Source organism: Symsagittifera roscoffensis, chromosome 5, assembly GCF_963678635.1.
Source record: "Symsagittifera roscoffensis chromosome 5, txSymRosc1.1, whole genome shotgun sequence".
In the NCBI taxonomy this organism is placed as follows: domain Eukaryota; kingdom Metazoa; phylum Xenacoelomorpha; order Acoela; family Convolutidae; genus Symsagittifera; species Symsagittifera roscoffensis.
Window position 1 is genome coordinate 53,635,944 of NC_087066.1, and position 16,248 is coordinate 53,652,191.

General features: G+C 36.2%; 1 protein-coding gene across 1 annotated transcript in view; it reads right to left on the minus strand.

Annotated features, from left to right (window-relative positions):
* LOC134846236 (dynein axonemal heavy chain 3-like) overlaps window positions 1-15,334 on the minus strand; it is a 174,034-nt gene extending 158,700 nt beyond the window's left edge. Inside the window, exons 1-11 of the mRNA XM_063863505.1 lie at window positions 14,874-15,334; window positions 12,303-12,468; window positions 11,296-11,606; window positions 8,818-8,871; window positions 8,262-8,555; window positions 7,989-8,080; window positions 7,407-7,492; window positions 6,936-6,975; window positions 6,507-6,766; window positions 742-910; window positions 249-492 (exon numbers count right to left, since the gene is read on the minus strand). Coding sequence (XP_063719575.1) covers window positions 249-492; window positions 742-910; window positions 6,507-6,766; window positions 6,936-6,975; window positions 7,407-7,492; window positions 7,989-8,080; window positions 8,262-8,555; window positions 8,818-8,871; window positions 11,296-11,606; window positions 12,303-12,468; window positions 14,874-14,954 — 1,797 coding nt within the window. The 5' untranslated portion in view covers window positions 14,955-15,334. The remainder of the gene's footprint in view (window positions 1-248; window positions 493-741; window positions 911-6,506; window positions 6,767-6,935; window positions 6,976-7,406; window positions 7,493-7,988; window positions 8,081-8,261; window positions 8,556-8,817; window positions 8,872-11,295; window positions 11,607-12,302; window positions 12,469-14,873) is intronic.
* Window positions 15,335-16,248: the final 914 nt, after the last annotated feature.

Consider the following 16,248-nt stretch of genomic DNA (forward strand, 5'->3'; position numbering starts at 1 on the left):
AAAAACGCATAATCAAACTTCTTTCCCATTCGAAGTAATTTATGACAAAGAAAGAACTCCGATAAACTAAAATAGCGGACTTTTACACAAAATACACAAGTTAACAACATAAAAAGAGGACATTTAAAACAAATTTTCTGATCCAATGACTTAAATGAATATTTTGCGGGAACAAATGGGAACATCGTCGTAAACATTATTTTTACATAATTTTTTTGAATAATCTGTTTTCAAATAACAAAACTTGCCTCAAAGAGAATCTCAACTCCCAGTCTTTTTTGTTCCTCGAAATCCAACAGCACATAGTCTATGATACTTCTTTTCACACTCGTCAGGTACTGTCTGTTCACTTCGTACGTGAACTCTTTCAACTTGTCTGGGAACTGAAGACAGAGAGGTCGGGGCACGAAGCGGAATATGGCCACCACCCACGAGGAGTCCAGAGGTGCGATCTCCGAGTCCTCGATGGTACTCTGAACCAGGTGGAAGTATCTGGAAATCAGATGCTCATGTTGGCATTCTTACTGCTTTGTTACTTGAAAAACCAAAACCGAATATTTTCTTTTCTAAAAAAAAATGTGACCTCTGCTGTTTTCTAATTATTGATGATTTGAGCATCGAATAATCTCGAAACAATACATCAATTATGAACTCTCCAAAATCAGCTTTGATAAATATAAGGGACAAATATTAATATGTAAAGGGCTTAGCACCCCCCCCCCCCCTCTCCTATTTTGTTACCTCTCCTCCATGTCAGGATGGGGCACTGAGACTTTGGGTATCCCCTCTGTCTTGGTCTCTGCACTGGGGAACTGGATGGCGAGACAGGCGAGGGTGAACTGGTCGTACTCCCGATGGATACCAGGCTTGGGCTTTGCTTGGATTGTAACCAGTTGCACACTGTCTGTGCCTGTAGAAAAAAAAGTAATTTCAAATTTAAATTTTACAAAAACGACCTGATAAAGAATTTATCCGTATAACTGATAAGTTTTGACTCTTTTCCACGTTTCACCCACCATTCAAATGTTCTACTTTTATTGTTGTCTTATGACTGAACGTGTAATGTTACGATGTAAAATATTAAAACACATCTGTTCACAATTGCTAGCTTGTTCACCATTCTAAGTTTCATAGCATTATAGCCCTGTTAAAGTGTTTTTTTTTTCAGAAAAAAGGCAGGGGAGTGGAAAGGAGCCCACGGTTTTTTTGTCGAACGATTTTATGGTGTTCTTTTCTTTACGTCTTAAAATTGAAAATTTTGAATTTTGTTTTTTTCTTCAACTATTTGCCAATTATTTTCAAAAATAAAAACGGCTTTGTCTGTAGAATTAGGGGATTTTTTCGCAAGCTGTCCCTCTGGCAGTGAACTCAGCGGGGCGACCGAGATTCACTTTTTTCTACAAGCACCAAAGGGTTGATTTGGTGGCAAAAATCCTGTATTGCTCTCTGTTGCTTGGCCATTTTGCGTATTGCTCTTCCGGCTGTCTTGTCTACTCGATAAAATCGCAAGAGTTTCTAATTGTAATTTAATTCAGATCATTATATGTCTGATTACAGAGGGCTCCGAGTGGCCAGGTTATAATCTAATAATCAAATCAAAAGGAAAGGGTGTGCAATTTATTAGCATAAATTGCCTTATTGCAATTAACTTCCAGCTAACTCCACTAAAACTGAACTACTCTCTCTCTCTCTAAAGAATCTCTGACGAGAAGCAACTATCTACTATTTCTGTCACTTGTTCTTTTACTTCGAGAACCAACTACTCGATTCGCTAGCAATAATTCTTCTCTTCTCTGATGAGAACCAACTACTCTTAATAGTTGCTAACACTGTTCTGACTCTTACAGGCTCTACGGTACCCTCCAATTCCTTATCTTCCTTTACACTTAGTTTAAGTTAAATCACGCCATTCCCTATCAGTCCTGACATCCGCTTAAATCACCCGTCCGCACATGTTTTAAGGCTATATCCCCCTGTCACTTCTGCCACGTGCGAACTTCGGTTTCTTTTATCAATTTTTTCACGCTTATTAGTTACCCGGTATGCAGTAGCTGTCACAATGTGACTAAGCAAACAAATGTCATACGATTCTAGTCAACTAATTCCTGACCTCTGTGACTTCAGCCCTCGAGTTTAACTAACCTCTAAAACCATGCTATGTTTACCCAGTGATCCTCCCAAAATCTTTATTTTAAATATCCCGTTAACGTTCCGACTTCCTAAGGGTAGGGGGAGACCCTTTTTATGGGTAGCTAATTCATTTCAGGCATCTAAAACTTCTATCTGTACTCTATTCCAATCACGACCTTCTAGCTATCAGTTAAGGTATTTCGTCTGTTAGGGGTCAAATCAAACCAAAAAGTCACCTCCGGGAAGCCAAGAAAAATCCCCGTCCGTTCATACAATTTAGGAGACTTAATTCTAATGCTACGGTTCTATTACTATTAATTTCCTGTGGGACTACTTCTCTTTAGTCTAGTTGAAATGCTATTAATAGATCACTCGCCAAGCTAAACTGAATCCAATGTTTACCAAGTCCACTTTGAATTATTTCCACTACTCCAAGGTTGCAATGTAAAACTGTGTCCCGAGCGGCTTCTGGATAGATCACCTTCACTTACAAGAAGGTCTTTTTTCCGAATTCGTATCTTATGTCAATTGCCGCAATAAAATCATTTTGCTACCGTTCTTCATTTCCCGTAAATTGCATATTTCCGGTCCAAGGGGGTGTTTTTTCAAGTGCTAATAGCTTCCGGCCTAACCGCCGGATTTGGTTCAAATTATAATACAAGATGTATCTTGCCACTACCTATCATCCGTCCAAGTTTCAGCTCCCTGCATTCATTGGAGGTCGAGAAAGGACTTCCGGAAGTTACGGGTGGGTTTGTTTACTTTGGGCATAAAACCGGAAGTGGAGGTCTTAGGGGTCTGGCGTTCCAAACTTAAGCTTCCCGCAACTAGGCCTACAATATACTAGAATTTGAGATCATTCCAACCACTAGTTACCGAGTTCTGATAGGGCGATTTGCACTTCCGTCAACCATTATCACTTGAGGCCGGGGGGGGGGGGTCCGAAGGGTCTGTACTTTTGCATGCCCGGGTCAAATCATCTCTAGTATCCGTCTTATGAGTTTCGTAAAGCTAGCCCCGGTAGCTTCCATTTGTGGGGGGTTTGCAAAATCGGTACTGTTTTAAAATCTTGCTTAGTCTCTGTTTGTTTTGGTTGATTTTGCAAGTTAAACAATTGCTTACTCTGCTACTTAGCTTACTGAGGAATCAATCTTACGCCAGGTTACTGTAGCATGTTTTACAGTAGAATCACTACTTCTACATTGTCCAGCACTAGGAAAAATGTGTCCAGACTGTCTCTAGGTGGTCGAAAATTACATGTGCCACATCTTTTAAGTTTAAATACAAACGATGGAATTTCTTTCCATTTCTTTTTGGTTCCATAAAAAGCTGGCACGCCTGCATCAATTGTCATAACGAAAATAACACACAAACAGAAGCGACATACCGGCAAACGGTAGCTCTAAAAAATTATGTTTGAAATAAGAAATAAAAGTTGAAATAAGAAAACATAGCCAACTGACAGTTGGAAAAGAGGGGTCTTATGCACTATACGGCCCAAAATTAGGAAAATAGTCAGAAATTTTATATTAAATTGAAAACACGGGGGGCCACTTAAGATTGTAAACGTTCGCCGTTTATTTTTTGATTGCGGCGCTTAATATGTGGAAATTTGTTCATATTGTTCATATTTGTTGAACAAAATTTTCATTTTCGGCACTGTTGAACAAAGTTTTCATTTTTGGCACTGTTGTATTTCGGCACTGTTGTACTGCGTCAAAACACGTAATCAACATACAATCACTTCAGTTATTACATATTATACGAGCAAATCAGGATTAATCTCAGTATCAATCGAAATGGCTTACCTAGTTGCTCGAATTTGATTGGCTAGTTTTCATTTTGCTTCAATTTTGATTTTTGGGCCGTTTAACGCATAAGACCCGAAAAGAGTAAATGAACGCAAGGAAACTGGAAAAAAACTGATTCGTTTTTTTTTCAAAAACCTTCAACCTTCAACTTTTGAATTTCGAAGAAAAAAATAGATGCCCTAAAGCTTTTTGAATTTGTAGAACAATTCATGGTGGACACTTTTTAGTTAAATTTAACTCACTTTGAAAAAACTGGATCAGCAGGCAAAATTTTTATTTCGCTGAGAAATCTGTTAATTAGTATTTTCCATTTTCGAAATAAGAAATCGATCACGTTTCTCGTGGCCATTACTCTTTTTCTGTTCGATAGTGGAGTTTGCCTTCTTTTTAACAATAGAAATGCACTGAATTTGAAAAAAAAGTCAAAAGTCAAGCCATGAAAAATCCAAATTGAGCGTGAACAAACTTTAAGACTTTTTCCTGAAACAAAACAAAAAAAAATCAGCAAGACTTATATAAGAGTACTCACTACGTTCATTACTCTTAGAAAAAAAAATTGCGTCATAAGGGAACCACCGACTTGGAGACTAGGAGCCTCACGTCCTCGCATCTGCGCCTCGGTAGCCTAGAAATATACTGACGCAGGCGTCCACGAATAAAGCGCCATCGGAGGCTATCTGACTTGGCATGAATATACGGCGCTGAATCCTTCATAATTACCGCATAAAAAACCTCAAATTCTAAATCGCAGAATTCCACAGATATTCTGCAAAACTAAACCAATTTAGCGGACCAAAAAAGTATCCCCAAAAATATCTCAAAAACATTAGCTATATTTTAAAAGTTATCCTCTGCCAAAAAAAATAGTTGTCAAAAATTATTAATTTCACGTGAAAAAAATGACGCTTGAAAAAATCAAATACCCAAAAAAAAGGTTTGAAATAAACTAAAAAAATGGCGGGTACAAGTGTAATCGGTGGAATGTTTTTCCAAAAATAGGACGGGATAAATAAAAACGGCCCCCAGTCTGCATCGCAACATGCTATCACAACGCTGAGATTCTATTGAAAAAGATAGATTATAATCAAATTTTGTGGCGAAATAATCAATTTTGCCACTATAATCGATTATAATTTTTACTTTGGGACCATGCAAGTGATTATAATCCATTATTATTTTTTTAATTTCAAGTCGATTGTAATCCATTGACGTCAGTTCTAATGGATTATAATCTGCATAAATTTGTTGCAATTAATTATAGAATTCGCAGAATTTTCTGCCTTACTCACGGCCTACTCGATTTCCAAACCTTCTTTCATTTCTTTCTTTTTGTAAAAACGATATCCATTACAAATTAACAGCACACTCTTCTCATACTTGAGCTCGACGTTCGAAGTTAAATATACAGCACTAAAATATCACGCATTTTTCAAAACTAAAACCTTCACCGAACCTAAATCTCCTCTTTTTTTTATCACATATGTACATCCCACAAGAACATTAAAATTTTCTCAGCGCTAAGAAAAATCTCCCAAAAAATGCGTTTTATAAGTAAAGTTACTCAAAGGTTACGTACGGGGGAGGTACGTACAGAACTAAAGGCAAAAACTAAATATAAGGCATCAAAATTTAAGGCAAAAAAATGTGTAAGAAAATAAGGAAAAATCATGAAGAGATAAAATAGAAAACAAGATAACAGTTTTCTAGCAAATGTGAGATTCATTTTAAATATTTCAAAAAATCTGTTTAGCAGAAGCAACAGTGAAGTTTGAATTTACTGAAACGTGATTGTCAACAGGGGCGGTTTTGAGGGGGGGGGGACGCCCTTTCCTCAGGGATTCGACCCTCTGCCGACCCAAAGGATCCCCCCTTTGGTACTTTGTAAGAAATCCATTTTTGGCCGACCGACCCTAAAACTTTTCTAAAGGCGCCTTCGGCGTAAATATATACTAATTTTGAGGGGGGAGCGCGCGCCGAAAAAATGCGACTTTTTGGTCAAAAGTTTCCAAAAATTACCTAAAAACTTCTTTTTTGGACTGTTTTTGAGAAAACCATAGATCCGCCCCTGATTGTCAATATGTGATTAAGATTTGGAAAAAAAACCTGTAAAAATCTATCAAATTCAAGTATAATTGATATAAATTGGATTTTAATGCTATGGGTCAGAGTAAAACCTCAGACCTAAATAGTACGTCCTCATTTTTGCGCGACAGTCACTTGAAAACTATTTACCACTAGCCAGCAAAATGATCCTATAGATGTCATTAAATTGCCAATGCGATGAATTGAAGCAAAAGTTCCACCGAAAGAACACTTTTTATTTCAAGTTGTGTTGGAAAAAGTAGATTTGTAATATAATACTACGTTCGCTAGCACGATTGTGTAAACACAAAGGCGAACATAATTACAACTCTCTTTAACTCTCCTGATGACTCTCTTCATTGTAATTTCTAAGGTTTCATGTCTTATCATTATTGTTTCTAGACGAAGTTGACAATTTTTATCAAAAAATTTGTCAACATATCTTTAAAACTAATTCTATTCTCTTTTAACTATAAATCTAACCTGCAAAAGTGACTTCTCGCTTGTCCGACTCCTGCGTCTTGTAAATCTTCACCTTTCTCTGATTGGTTGCTTCAACTATTGACTGAAGAGGCAAAGAGTCAACGTGGGGCAGATGGTCAGTGGAGCTGCTGGGTCTGCCGTCTTCCCCCGAAATGGGCGGCAGAATTGGACTCTTGCTGCCGAACCTCTCCTGGCCCTTGTTAGGTGGGGAGATGGAGAAAACAGCCGGCAGTTCCTTGCCTTTTATGTTTTCTTTGTTCCTATAAAAACAAATACGGGACTTGATCCATACGAGTAAAAAAAAAGGTTTCATAAAACGAAAGATTACGCTAAGAAACGTTGATACTTTTTGTATCATTTTTTTTCTGTGCAAAATATATTCAAAGAAAGTCTGGTTTTGGAGTTTAAAGTTAAAAACAGTAAACTCACCTCCGATATAGATCAATGCGCAACTGAATCAAACTCGGACCTGAAAAAGTTCAAATCATTAACAAACCTTCTATCTACTGAGTTTTATCAAGATAAAATTTATTTGAATCTATTTTATATGTAGCTATAAATCCCTAGCCTTCCAACGTACTAGAAAGAAGTATTCTTCAACCCACCAAAACCACCGCCTTTGTGTTTCTTTGTGTTTGGGGGGAGGGGGGCTCTCGATTGGTTATAACGCGGGGGCTGTTTTGGGAAAGAGATCACACTTGTCAATTGGAACAAGCATTCAATGGTTCAACAAGTGGTTGAATTTTGCAATTGATTCAAAAATCAAGGATTGAAATTGACTTGAAAAATCAGTTATTAGTTTGAATTTGGTTTGAAAATCAATGGTTGAAAATTGGTTTGAAAATCAGTGTTTGAAATTGATTTGGAGAATTTGTTCGATGCAATCTTAACATGACTTACTTGGTCTGTTGACACTTATTTTCTCCTGCATCTTCAGCACACTTAGATCTTTGGCATAGGGGGAAAAATTGTTGCCGATTGAGTCACTAAAACAACAACAGTCACATAAACTTATGAACAATTCTGAGATAATTATTTTTGTAATATTTTTTTTACCATGGGGTCAGAATGAAAAAAAAAAGAGATCCGAAAAAGCAAAAGAATTAAATACTATATTTTTTTTTTTCGCTTTTTCGGATTTTTTTTTTCGTTTTCAACCCCTTGTATTTTCACAAAATTTATTATTTTTAAAAAATTGCTCATAAATTTGTATGAAAAGTAATTTTAAATGGACTTTAATTCGAATTTCATAGGAAATCAGATGGGGGACAGGAAAAGAGCCGTTTTTTTCCTCAGACTTGGAAAGTGTTTTTTTTTTCAGGAGTTTTCAATTTACATGCATTCCAATAAAATATTTCAAAATTCGGCTCTCAAGAAAAACAAAAACACTTGAGCTTGTTTTAAATATAGATTTTTTGTTTTTCGCTTTTTTCGCTTTTGATAGTCATGGACCGTTATGGAATTGATGGCGATGTGACTCACCTGACAGAGCGGTAGTGTCTCTGTTCCTTGAGGGGTCTCGCATGCGTGTATGGCCCTGATTCAAGGATTCGTGGAAAATCACTCACTGAACTCTGAAAAGTTTCGAAGCATCAATAAAACTGTCACCAAAAAGCACACACAATCCACTGTTATATAATTGCAAAAATGAAAGAATCAATAGAAAAAAATTTGTGTCTTAATTCGAAATAAATTTCTTAGGTGAGCATATGTGTGCTGTAACTTCAATTGAAAACAATAGCAAGGAAGACTTACTTTTGGAGCGGTCAATGGTGGTAGATGGTTGAACAAACTTGGTCGCCTCTTCCCAATATCATCCGAATCTTTACTACCCCCTGCCCCTTCCGGCCGACTGTACCTAATCCGACTCGCCTCTCGGAAAGACGTCATTTGAGTCGTCGACGAAGACATGTACGACTTGTCGTGTAGTCTTCGGAATGTTTCCGACCTTCCGTGATTTCTTTGGGGTCTGAGAGCTATTTCGGATTCGTAGACTTGTTTTATTGCTCCATATCTCGCCTGAGTATTCCGCGCATTTTTCTCTTCATTCTTGTACAAAAAAGCAGAAAAAAAGTAGAAAAATAATAAATTAATTATCTGAGAAATAATAAATTATGCACCCAAATAATGAAATACAATAACACAAGTTGAAATAAATTAAGGTTTGAAAATCAAATATGGTCAATCACAAGCACAAATAGAACGTAAACTTGAAAATATATTGCAAACATGACGACAAATCAAGAGAAGACAGAACATTGAAGAAATGAAGATGCCGCTTTCTTATCCATGGAGAACCATAAATACTTACATTGGGAAGATCGAACATCGTTTTGGCTCGGATGAATTTGAACTCGTTTTGCTCCTAGTTTGAAGGCAATGGTTAATAATGAAATTAAGTTTAAAAGCACAAAAAGTTAATACCGATCTCCTCATAAAAATGCAAGACAACTTGAGCTCTCGTTCCTGATAACTTATGCAGGTTTGATAGTTTTTAAAAAGATATTTAGAACCAGGGATAGAACCTAGGAGTCATACAAGCAACGAACACGTATTCTAAAACAATTGATATTAGTCATCTGCAGCGGCGGATCTGGGATTCTTTCGAAGGAACCGAACGGATTGGCCGACTTTTGTTAGGTCGACAATTTCGTATTCTAGGCTCTCCCCGAACACACACACACACACACACACACACACACACAAAAATTTACAAAATTTTCGATACCACAAGCTTGGTTTCGACACAAAAAGTGTCGAAAATGACGTTTGATGCTTTTTTAAAGGTTTCGACGCTTCAGTTATGTTTTTTAGCGCGCGCTTTCCGATCAAAGCTAGTAAATATTGGTGCTAAAGGCGCCTTTAGAAAATGTTAGATATGATCAACAGCCAAAAATAGTTTTGGCGAAACAAATTTGAAAAGTCAAGCATCTTGGAGGGCTCGAATCCCTTTACGAAAACGGGCGCATAACCCCAGCCCTCTTAAAAATATAAGTGTTGGTGAAGTGAGTATAAAGATGTCATAAAGAGACCATTTATCCATGGGGGAAAGGACCAACACAAGAGCTGTACAGCTCATCACGGCGAACCGCTGTTGTACCCCTGTTTAAGAACAACATGTTATTTTTTTTGGTTATTTTTGGATAATTATAAATTAGCATCAAACGTAAAGCTGCATAGTGTGACTGGTTCAAAGTCCTGAGAAAGACGGAGAAGTGCTTTTATAGTCCCTATTTCTATCTTAACTAATAATATTTACACAGAGAAGAAGCGGGGGGGGGGGGGGGGATTGGGGCATCACTTGTGATACGAAAATGAGGTAACAAGACAACCGAGAAACACTTTTCAAAAAACTTGATTAAATTTGAAATTTAGTTCAAAATATTCGAAACAAATCACAAAATCAAAAAAATAGTACAGAATGAAATTTATAGTGATTTACTTTAAAGTTTACTAAAAAGTTCGAGACACCACGTAAAACAAAAAAAAAACAAGGATAGCCGGTTGCTGTGGAAGTAGCACAGAATATTCCGACCACATTCTCAAAATTTTTCTTTTCAAGTTAGTGTCTTTTCTTGTACGTCGTATGACGATAGAGCTATATAAACGCGTAGAAAATTAGCGAATTAGGCATAAACGACTACAATTGTTTTCAAAAAAGATGAATTTTTTTCCAAAAAACATTTAAATTTTTTTCAAATTTTTTTGCGCTAAAACTTCGAATATGCGCTTAAGTTTTTTCAAAAAATATTTTCGGAAGATTTTTTTGCCAGAGAAGTGCTATAACAAGCATCCAAAAACATACTTTGTAAGTAAACATCAGTTTGCAGCCTAAATTGGTAATTTTCATCCATAACAAACGCCACTCGATCGCTTTACTCGCTCAAAAATAGACAAAAAATCAAAAATTTCTCACGGGCATATCTCGACAGGGAATTTTGAGCTTTGAAAAAAAAAATTATTTCGAATTTTGAAAAAAAAGAAAAAACTAAAACACCCGAATACCAAGTTCCTCCCCATTTTTCAAATGGTCGGAACAACAACTACATATTATCATATTAGATGTTATCAGATGAAATTAATGACAAACAGATGGAACGTGAACGGAAAATAGGCGAACATTTTCAGCCAAAAACTTGAAACAAATCGATAACAAACAGAAAAATGTTTTTTTTTTGAAAATATCTGAAGAAAAACCTAGATGCAAAGAAGAAGAAATGTTGATTCATATCAGCTACGTAGAAAAAAATACCTGCTGAAATGAAATTCGATTGGATAGCAAAAACTTACAAAAATTTTACAAAAATCAAAGTTTATTGACGAAACCGTTCTGAAGCAAAATCTGAAACATCATTGATAGAATGTGGAATAAAACCCCAAAGATTTAAGTGTTTTCTTAAGAAATCTATTTAGTTTGCGTTAAGTGAACCCAAAAAAGCTAGGCCGAAACCTACACGTGTTTCAATTCGGCTGAAAACTCATTTTGCAATGAAAATGACTACTGTACTGGAAGCAAACTAAATAGCACCAAAGAAAAAAATTGAACACAGTAGTAACTATAGCTCAGGCTGCAAGGGTATGAAGTATATGTATAAAATGATCAACCGAAAAAATATACATACAAAGAACTACCTACATAGCAATCAAGAATGCACATTTACCAATTGCTGTTTTCGCTGTTCGTTTAGCAAAGTTGTTTACGGGAACAATTCTAGCACCAGATTACAATACCTTTGCGAATTGCATATGGTAAAAATCAATACTAAGAAAAGATACCTAAGAAAATTACCTGCTGCACTTGAATGAGATTCTGAATGTACCGTGGCATATCTTCGTGGACACTGGCTGCCCATTCCACCGAAACTTTATCCAGGTGGGGAAACTTGGCCTGATTGACCTCTTGGGGGGTCAGAGGTCGGTTGACCCGCAAGAAGTACGCATGCAGTCTCCCCTCCCTGCCCCAAATCCATTTCTCGTTTCGCACAGTGTACAGGCTGGCAAGTTCAGGATGTCGGATTCCGTTCCGCAGTCGTCGCTCGCAAGTGCAGATCCACTCTCGGAACGTCAGTTTGGGCACTTTGAATAGAACCAAGTCATCGTCTAGATAAATAAACAGAGCTTGACCCAAGGGCTAACATTTCCCTTACGCATACCTCAATTTATTATTATGTTGGCTGTTTGTAATACTTTTTAGAGAACCAAGATAATTTGTAAATGAAAATTAGACCAGCGTGAACACTTTTCCCTGTTTCAATTTTATTCAACTTATAATTTATTATTTTGTTTTCTGTTTGTAACCACGTGCTTGCTAGTCTCTGATTTTTTTCAAGAGTGTTTCAATACCACTAACTGAATATGCAAAGTCGGAAATAGCTTATAAAGACAATTGTTTAACTTCTTCTCCGTTATGGAAAAGCTAACAGTTTGAGATTTTAATTGCCACAGAAGCTGAGGTCATTCTGAATTTCAGTATTCAATGATATTTGATAACAGTGCAATTTTCACAGATGTGCTTGTTGGCAGCAAAAATTTATTTGACTTTTGTGGATCTGAATCTCCTTAAATTGTTCCCCCAGAAAAGGAGGGGGATTGTTCCAAGTACAAACTTCACATATGCTTGACCGTTGAATTAGTTTTTTTTTATAGGGGTGGCAATTCATAACTAGGTACAGAAAATGGGCGGAAATAATTAAAGAAGTCTTCATCAACAAATACCGATTGTTTCAAGTTTAAAATAACAAACTTTCAAGCAGTTCTAACAACTTTTAACACTTTTTCAAAGTAGTTTCTGCTTACTGTGTATCGGTTTGGTGACCTTGATCTCTCCTTTGATTCCCTCTGTTTTAGAGTGTGTAGTGGTGTTCTGCACAACAGCAACTGCAGTTGCTGAAGTGGCGCCTGCTATCTTGGCCTCATTCTTAGCCTCTTTTTCCGCCTTCTTAGTGATCCACTCCTCATATGGCTGAAAAAAAAAGAATAAAGTAGAATTACGTATAAACAGGGGGGACTTAGAAGGAGGCGGAGAACTGATTCAGCTCAAAATTTGCTCCAAACTGAATCCAGGTAAGCTGTTAAAAAATTTAAAATTGTTTATAAACAACAAAAATTTTGAGAAAAACTAAAGCATTCTTACAAAAATTGATGTTTTGGACAATATTAAAACAAAATTGAGTCTGTTAAATGGAAATAAGTGTCATAAAAAAGAAGTCCTGGGTTGATTTTAAAGCGATAGGCATCACTGATTCAGCAAGATGCCATGAATCAGTGCTGCAAATATACTGATCAAAGATAAGTGTCCGCTGATAAGGGCCTGAAACAGCAATGACTATTTTAACTCAAGGGCAGCACTAAACCATGGATAACTCAGTGTGACAATTGCTATTCCAAAAATCAGAAATAATTAAGCGCTAAATCCGAGTTTTATCTATGTTTTTGTCCTGATCATGGATAAGCGGCCATCGATCAGGTCCAGAAACAGCAATAATTATCTCTGCAACGCCAACCCGGGGTATAAAACGATATACTGTTGGATGTGAATGGGTTATAAAGCGCTCCAAAGAGATATGAGGCCAACGAAATTGTCGGGGAAGGTTCAACAAAATTCGATAACTATAAAATGAAACATCAGGCTCAAACATGGCATTTTCTTATAAAACTTTTATTTCAGTTCTATATAATGTATTTCTATGCATAAACTTTTGTTTAATTTAACTTAGGGAAAAAACGTAACACAGAAACGAATCGCAGCTTCGCATAAATTGCGACTTTTGTATAAAGTTCATGTTGCGAAAAAAAGACCAAAAAAAAAGAAAAGTTAAACTGCATCAAAAAAACAATTTAAATTGCAAAAAAAATTGCGTAGAATTTGCATGCGTAATAATTAGGAGCTAAATAAATGGAAAAATAAAAAAAATTTAAAGCTTAAATTAGAAAGACTTTTTAATTGTTTTTTTTTTGTAAATAAGTATGCAGTTTGGGAAAAAACAACGATCCCCGAGTGGTTTTTAAGTCAAGGTCTTTGTTGTCTCGAGCATGGGCGGTGCCTCTACGTCAGATGCGCTGAATGTTAAGTAGGGCGATAATTCGTAACAGGCAACAATTTTCGTAACAAGGCATTGGTAAGTGGTAAGAAGGATACGCTTGCTCCGCTCAGCTCCGCGGAGCTTATTTTCGAAACGAGAGGAATACTGAGCGCGAATCAGTGTTCCTTGCTTAATCTTCTGTTATAAAATGTTGTGTGTTACGAATTGTCGCATCTTACGAATTTTCGCCTCACAGAATAATTGATAACATTTGAATTGAAAAAAAAATATATATCCCGAACGAGTAAAATCATGAAAGCAGAAACAGTTATGAGATTTTATTGATTAAAATGATTTTTTGTCTAAATGAGTTTTCATGCAAATCATGCAATTTGTAACTGAGGCAATATCTTTTGCGCCAATATGAGCTGATGATATAAGTTTCATTGTTGGCCAACCACCTTTTTGATTTTTTAATGCGTGATTAGATGCAAATTATACACTTTAGCGTAATAGGTTTTGCGGATGGATTTTCCGGGCAAAAATCCGAAAAAAAAACTGTTTTCCTTTTTTTTGAAATGTTCGTCACATCTTTTTAGTTTAGCAGTTTTAATTATTAGACTTTTATGAGCGGTCGGAACTTTCACTAGGGCTTTGCACCGCTTGTTTTGTTTTTATCTTTTTAAAAATTTTATACGTAAAATCAAGCAAATTTGTCCGCTAAATTACCTTGAAAAAGTGCATAATGGGATGGACTGATTATACTGTATGTTTACTAGTCATATGCTTTTGTTGTTCTGCCTGAAAATTTGGTCTGCTAAAATGCTTTTCGAGCCTTTTCAACTATCTCCCCTTTTTGCAAGGGGGGGGGGGGTCTCGTTAATAGGTACAACATCAAATATGTTTAATAGTTGAATGATTTCATTGTAGGGAGGTGGAGTAAGTATCAAATATAGGGATAGTGAAAGAGAGAACCAAGTTAACATCCCCCCTCCAAATCCGTTTAGGGAAGAGGATGTTAACTTGGTTCTGAGTTAGAATTTTCGGCCAATCAGAATAGAGCATTTTACCTGCAGCGCTAAGTAGATTTAAAATAAAATGAACGCTGGGGTGGAGGATCTTAACTTGGTCTATTTGGGAGGGGGGGGGGTTGGGGGGAAGGATGTTAACTTGATCCGAAAGAGATCCTACTCTTCTGCTAACATGATTGTCTATTTAAATGTTCATCAGATAAATTGATCGTTGATTGTCTGTTGAAATGCTTTTCAGCTGAATTGCCTGCTAATATATTTGTCTACCAAATCTGTCTGCTAATTGTTAGTCTGCTAGAATTATACTAAATTACCTGGTAACCCTCTCGTTGCTCGTCGTAGTCGTACAAATCCGAGCCCAGGGGACGAACGTCGGCGAGAACTGTTCGGTTCATATTAACTAATTACATATTAAAATCATATTACATAACAATAACGGGGTTACGTAATGCATTAGGAAGTTTAAATGTCGGCAAAAACACAGAATAACTTTTGAGATGAAAAACTAACTCGTAAATTTATGCGTTGATTAGATTCTAATTGAGGTTGTTTTAATTAGAATTTAGGTGTTAACTTGGAATTGGACTACAGGTTATAAAATAAACAGAAAGACTTTTAATCCAAACATTACACATTACGCTTTGATTTTCTGGTTGAGTTTAATAAAAAAAATTGACTTGAAATCGAATATTTATTCAATCAGGAAAACAATTTGATCGCAATTGGAGGTACTTAAAGACAATTTTTTCTGAATAGAAATTGATAGAGTAGCATTATGAAGTAGCGCAGCACAGGATATGTATGCACTTAGAAAGGTAAAGAGAGCGCGTGCGAAATTACGGCCGTGAAGCCATAAAATCTTGTACTCGGAACAACTCAATGGAAAATTAGTGTTGACAGGTGCGCGTGAACAAAAACTAAAACAGAGAAGACATCTCTGAAATGGTATTAATTTCAGTCTGCGATAAGCAGCGCCACTGATGAGACGCTAGAGATATAAACGGCTCTTTTCCGCTTCCCCGTACCTTTCAATTTCAGTTTTGACAAACCATTTTAACGCTGTCATAATGCAATCAAAGTTGGCATGGCATGTGTACCTTTATGTACCTGTGTTTTGCTCACCCGGGATGACCAAAAATACTAGTCATACAACTACCAAAAGCACAATAACCAAAATTTTTCAAGGACAATAAAATCAATAAGTTAAACGGAAGCAAAATGGCAAGTGTAGTATTTTGATAAGTAAGTGGTTTTTAGTAAGTGGTTTTTTGTTTATGGCTCTGAGGCTTTTATGAAGCATTTATCCCATACAATAAAAAAACTATTGATAAAATTCCTTACAAGAAAATTCAAAAATACTTGAAAACAAATCGCAAGATTTCGATGTTTATGTTTGTATGGGGAAAAATGCTTGTCATACAATTTTTCTAAGTGGAAATTGAATGATAAACCTTTTTTTTACAGATAACTTTAATAAAATTGTATGATTAGCATTTTTTGTATGGAGAAAGGAGCCTTTTGTCCTATATAAGCGCTAAAACGATGATTTTGACAAACGGCAGAACACAAAATGAAACAATAAGCGAACCTTAAACAGTAAGCAAAAAAAAGTAAAATGCAACATGAGTTTTTCATCACATTCATGCCAAAATACATTATACTTTTTCAATAAGTTCGCGATACTGCTTT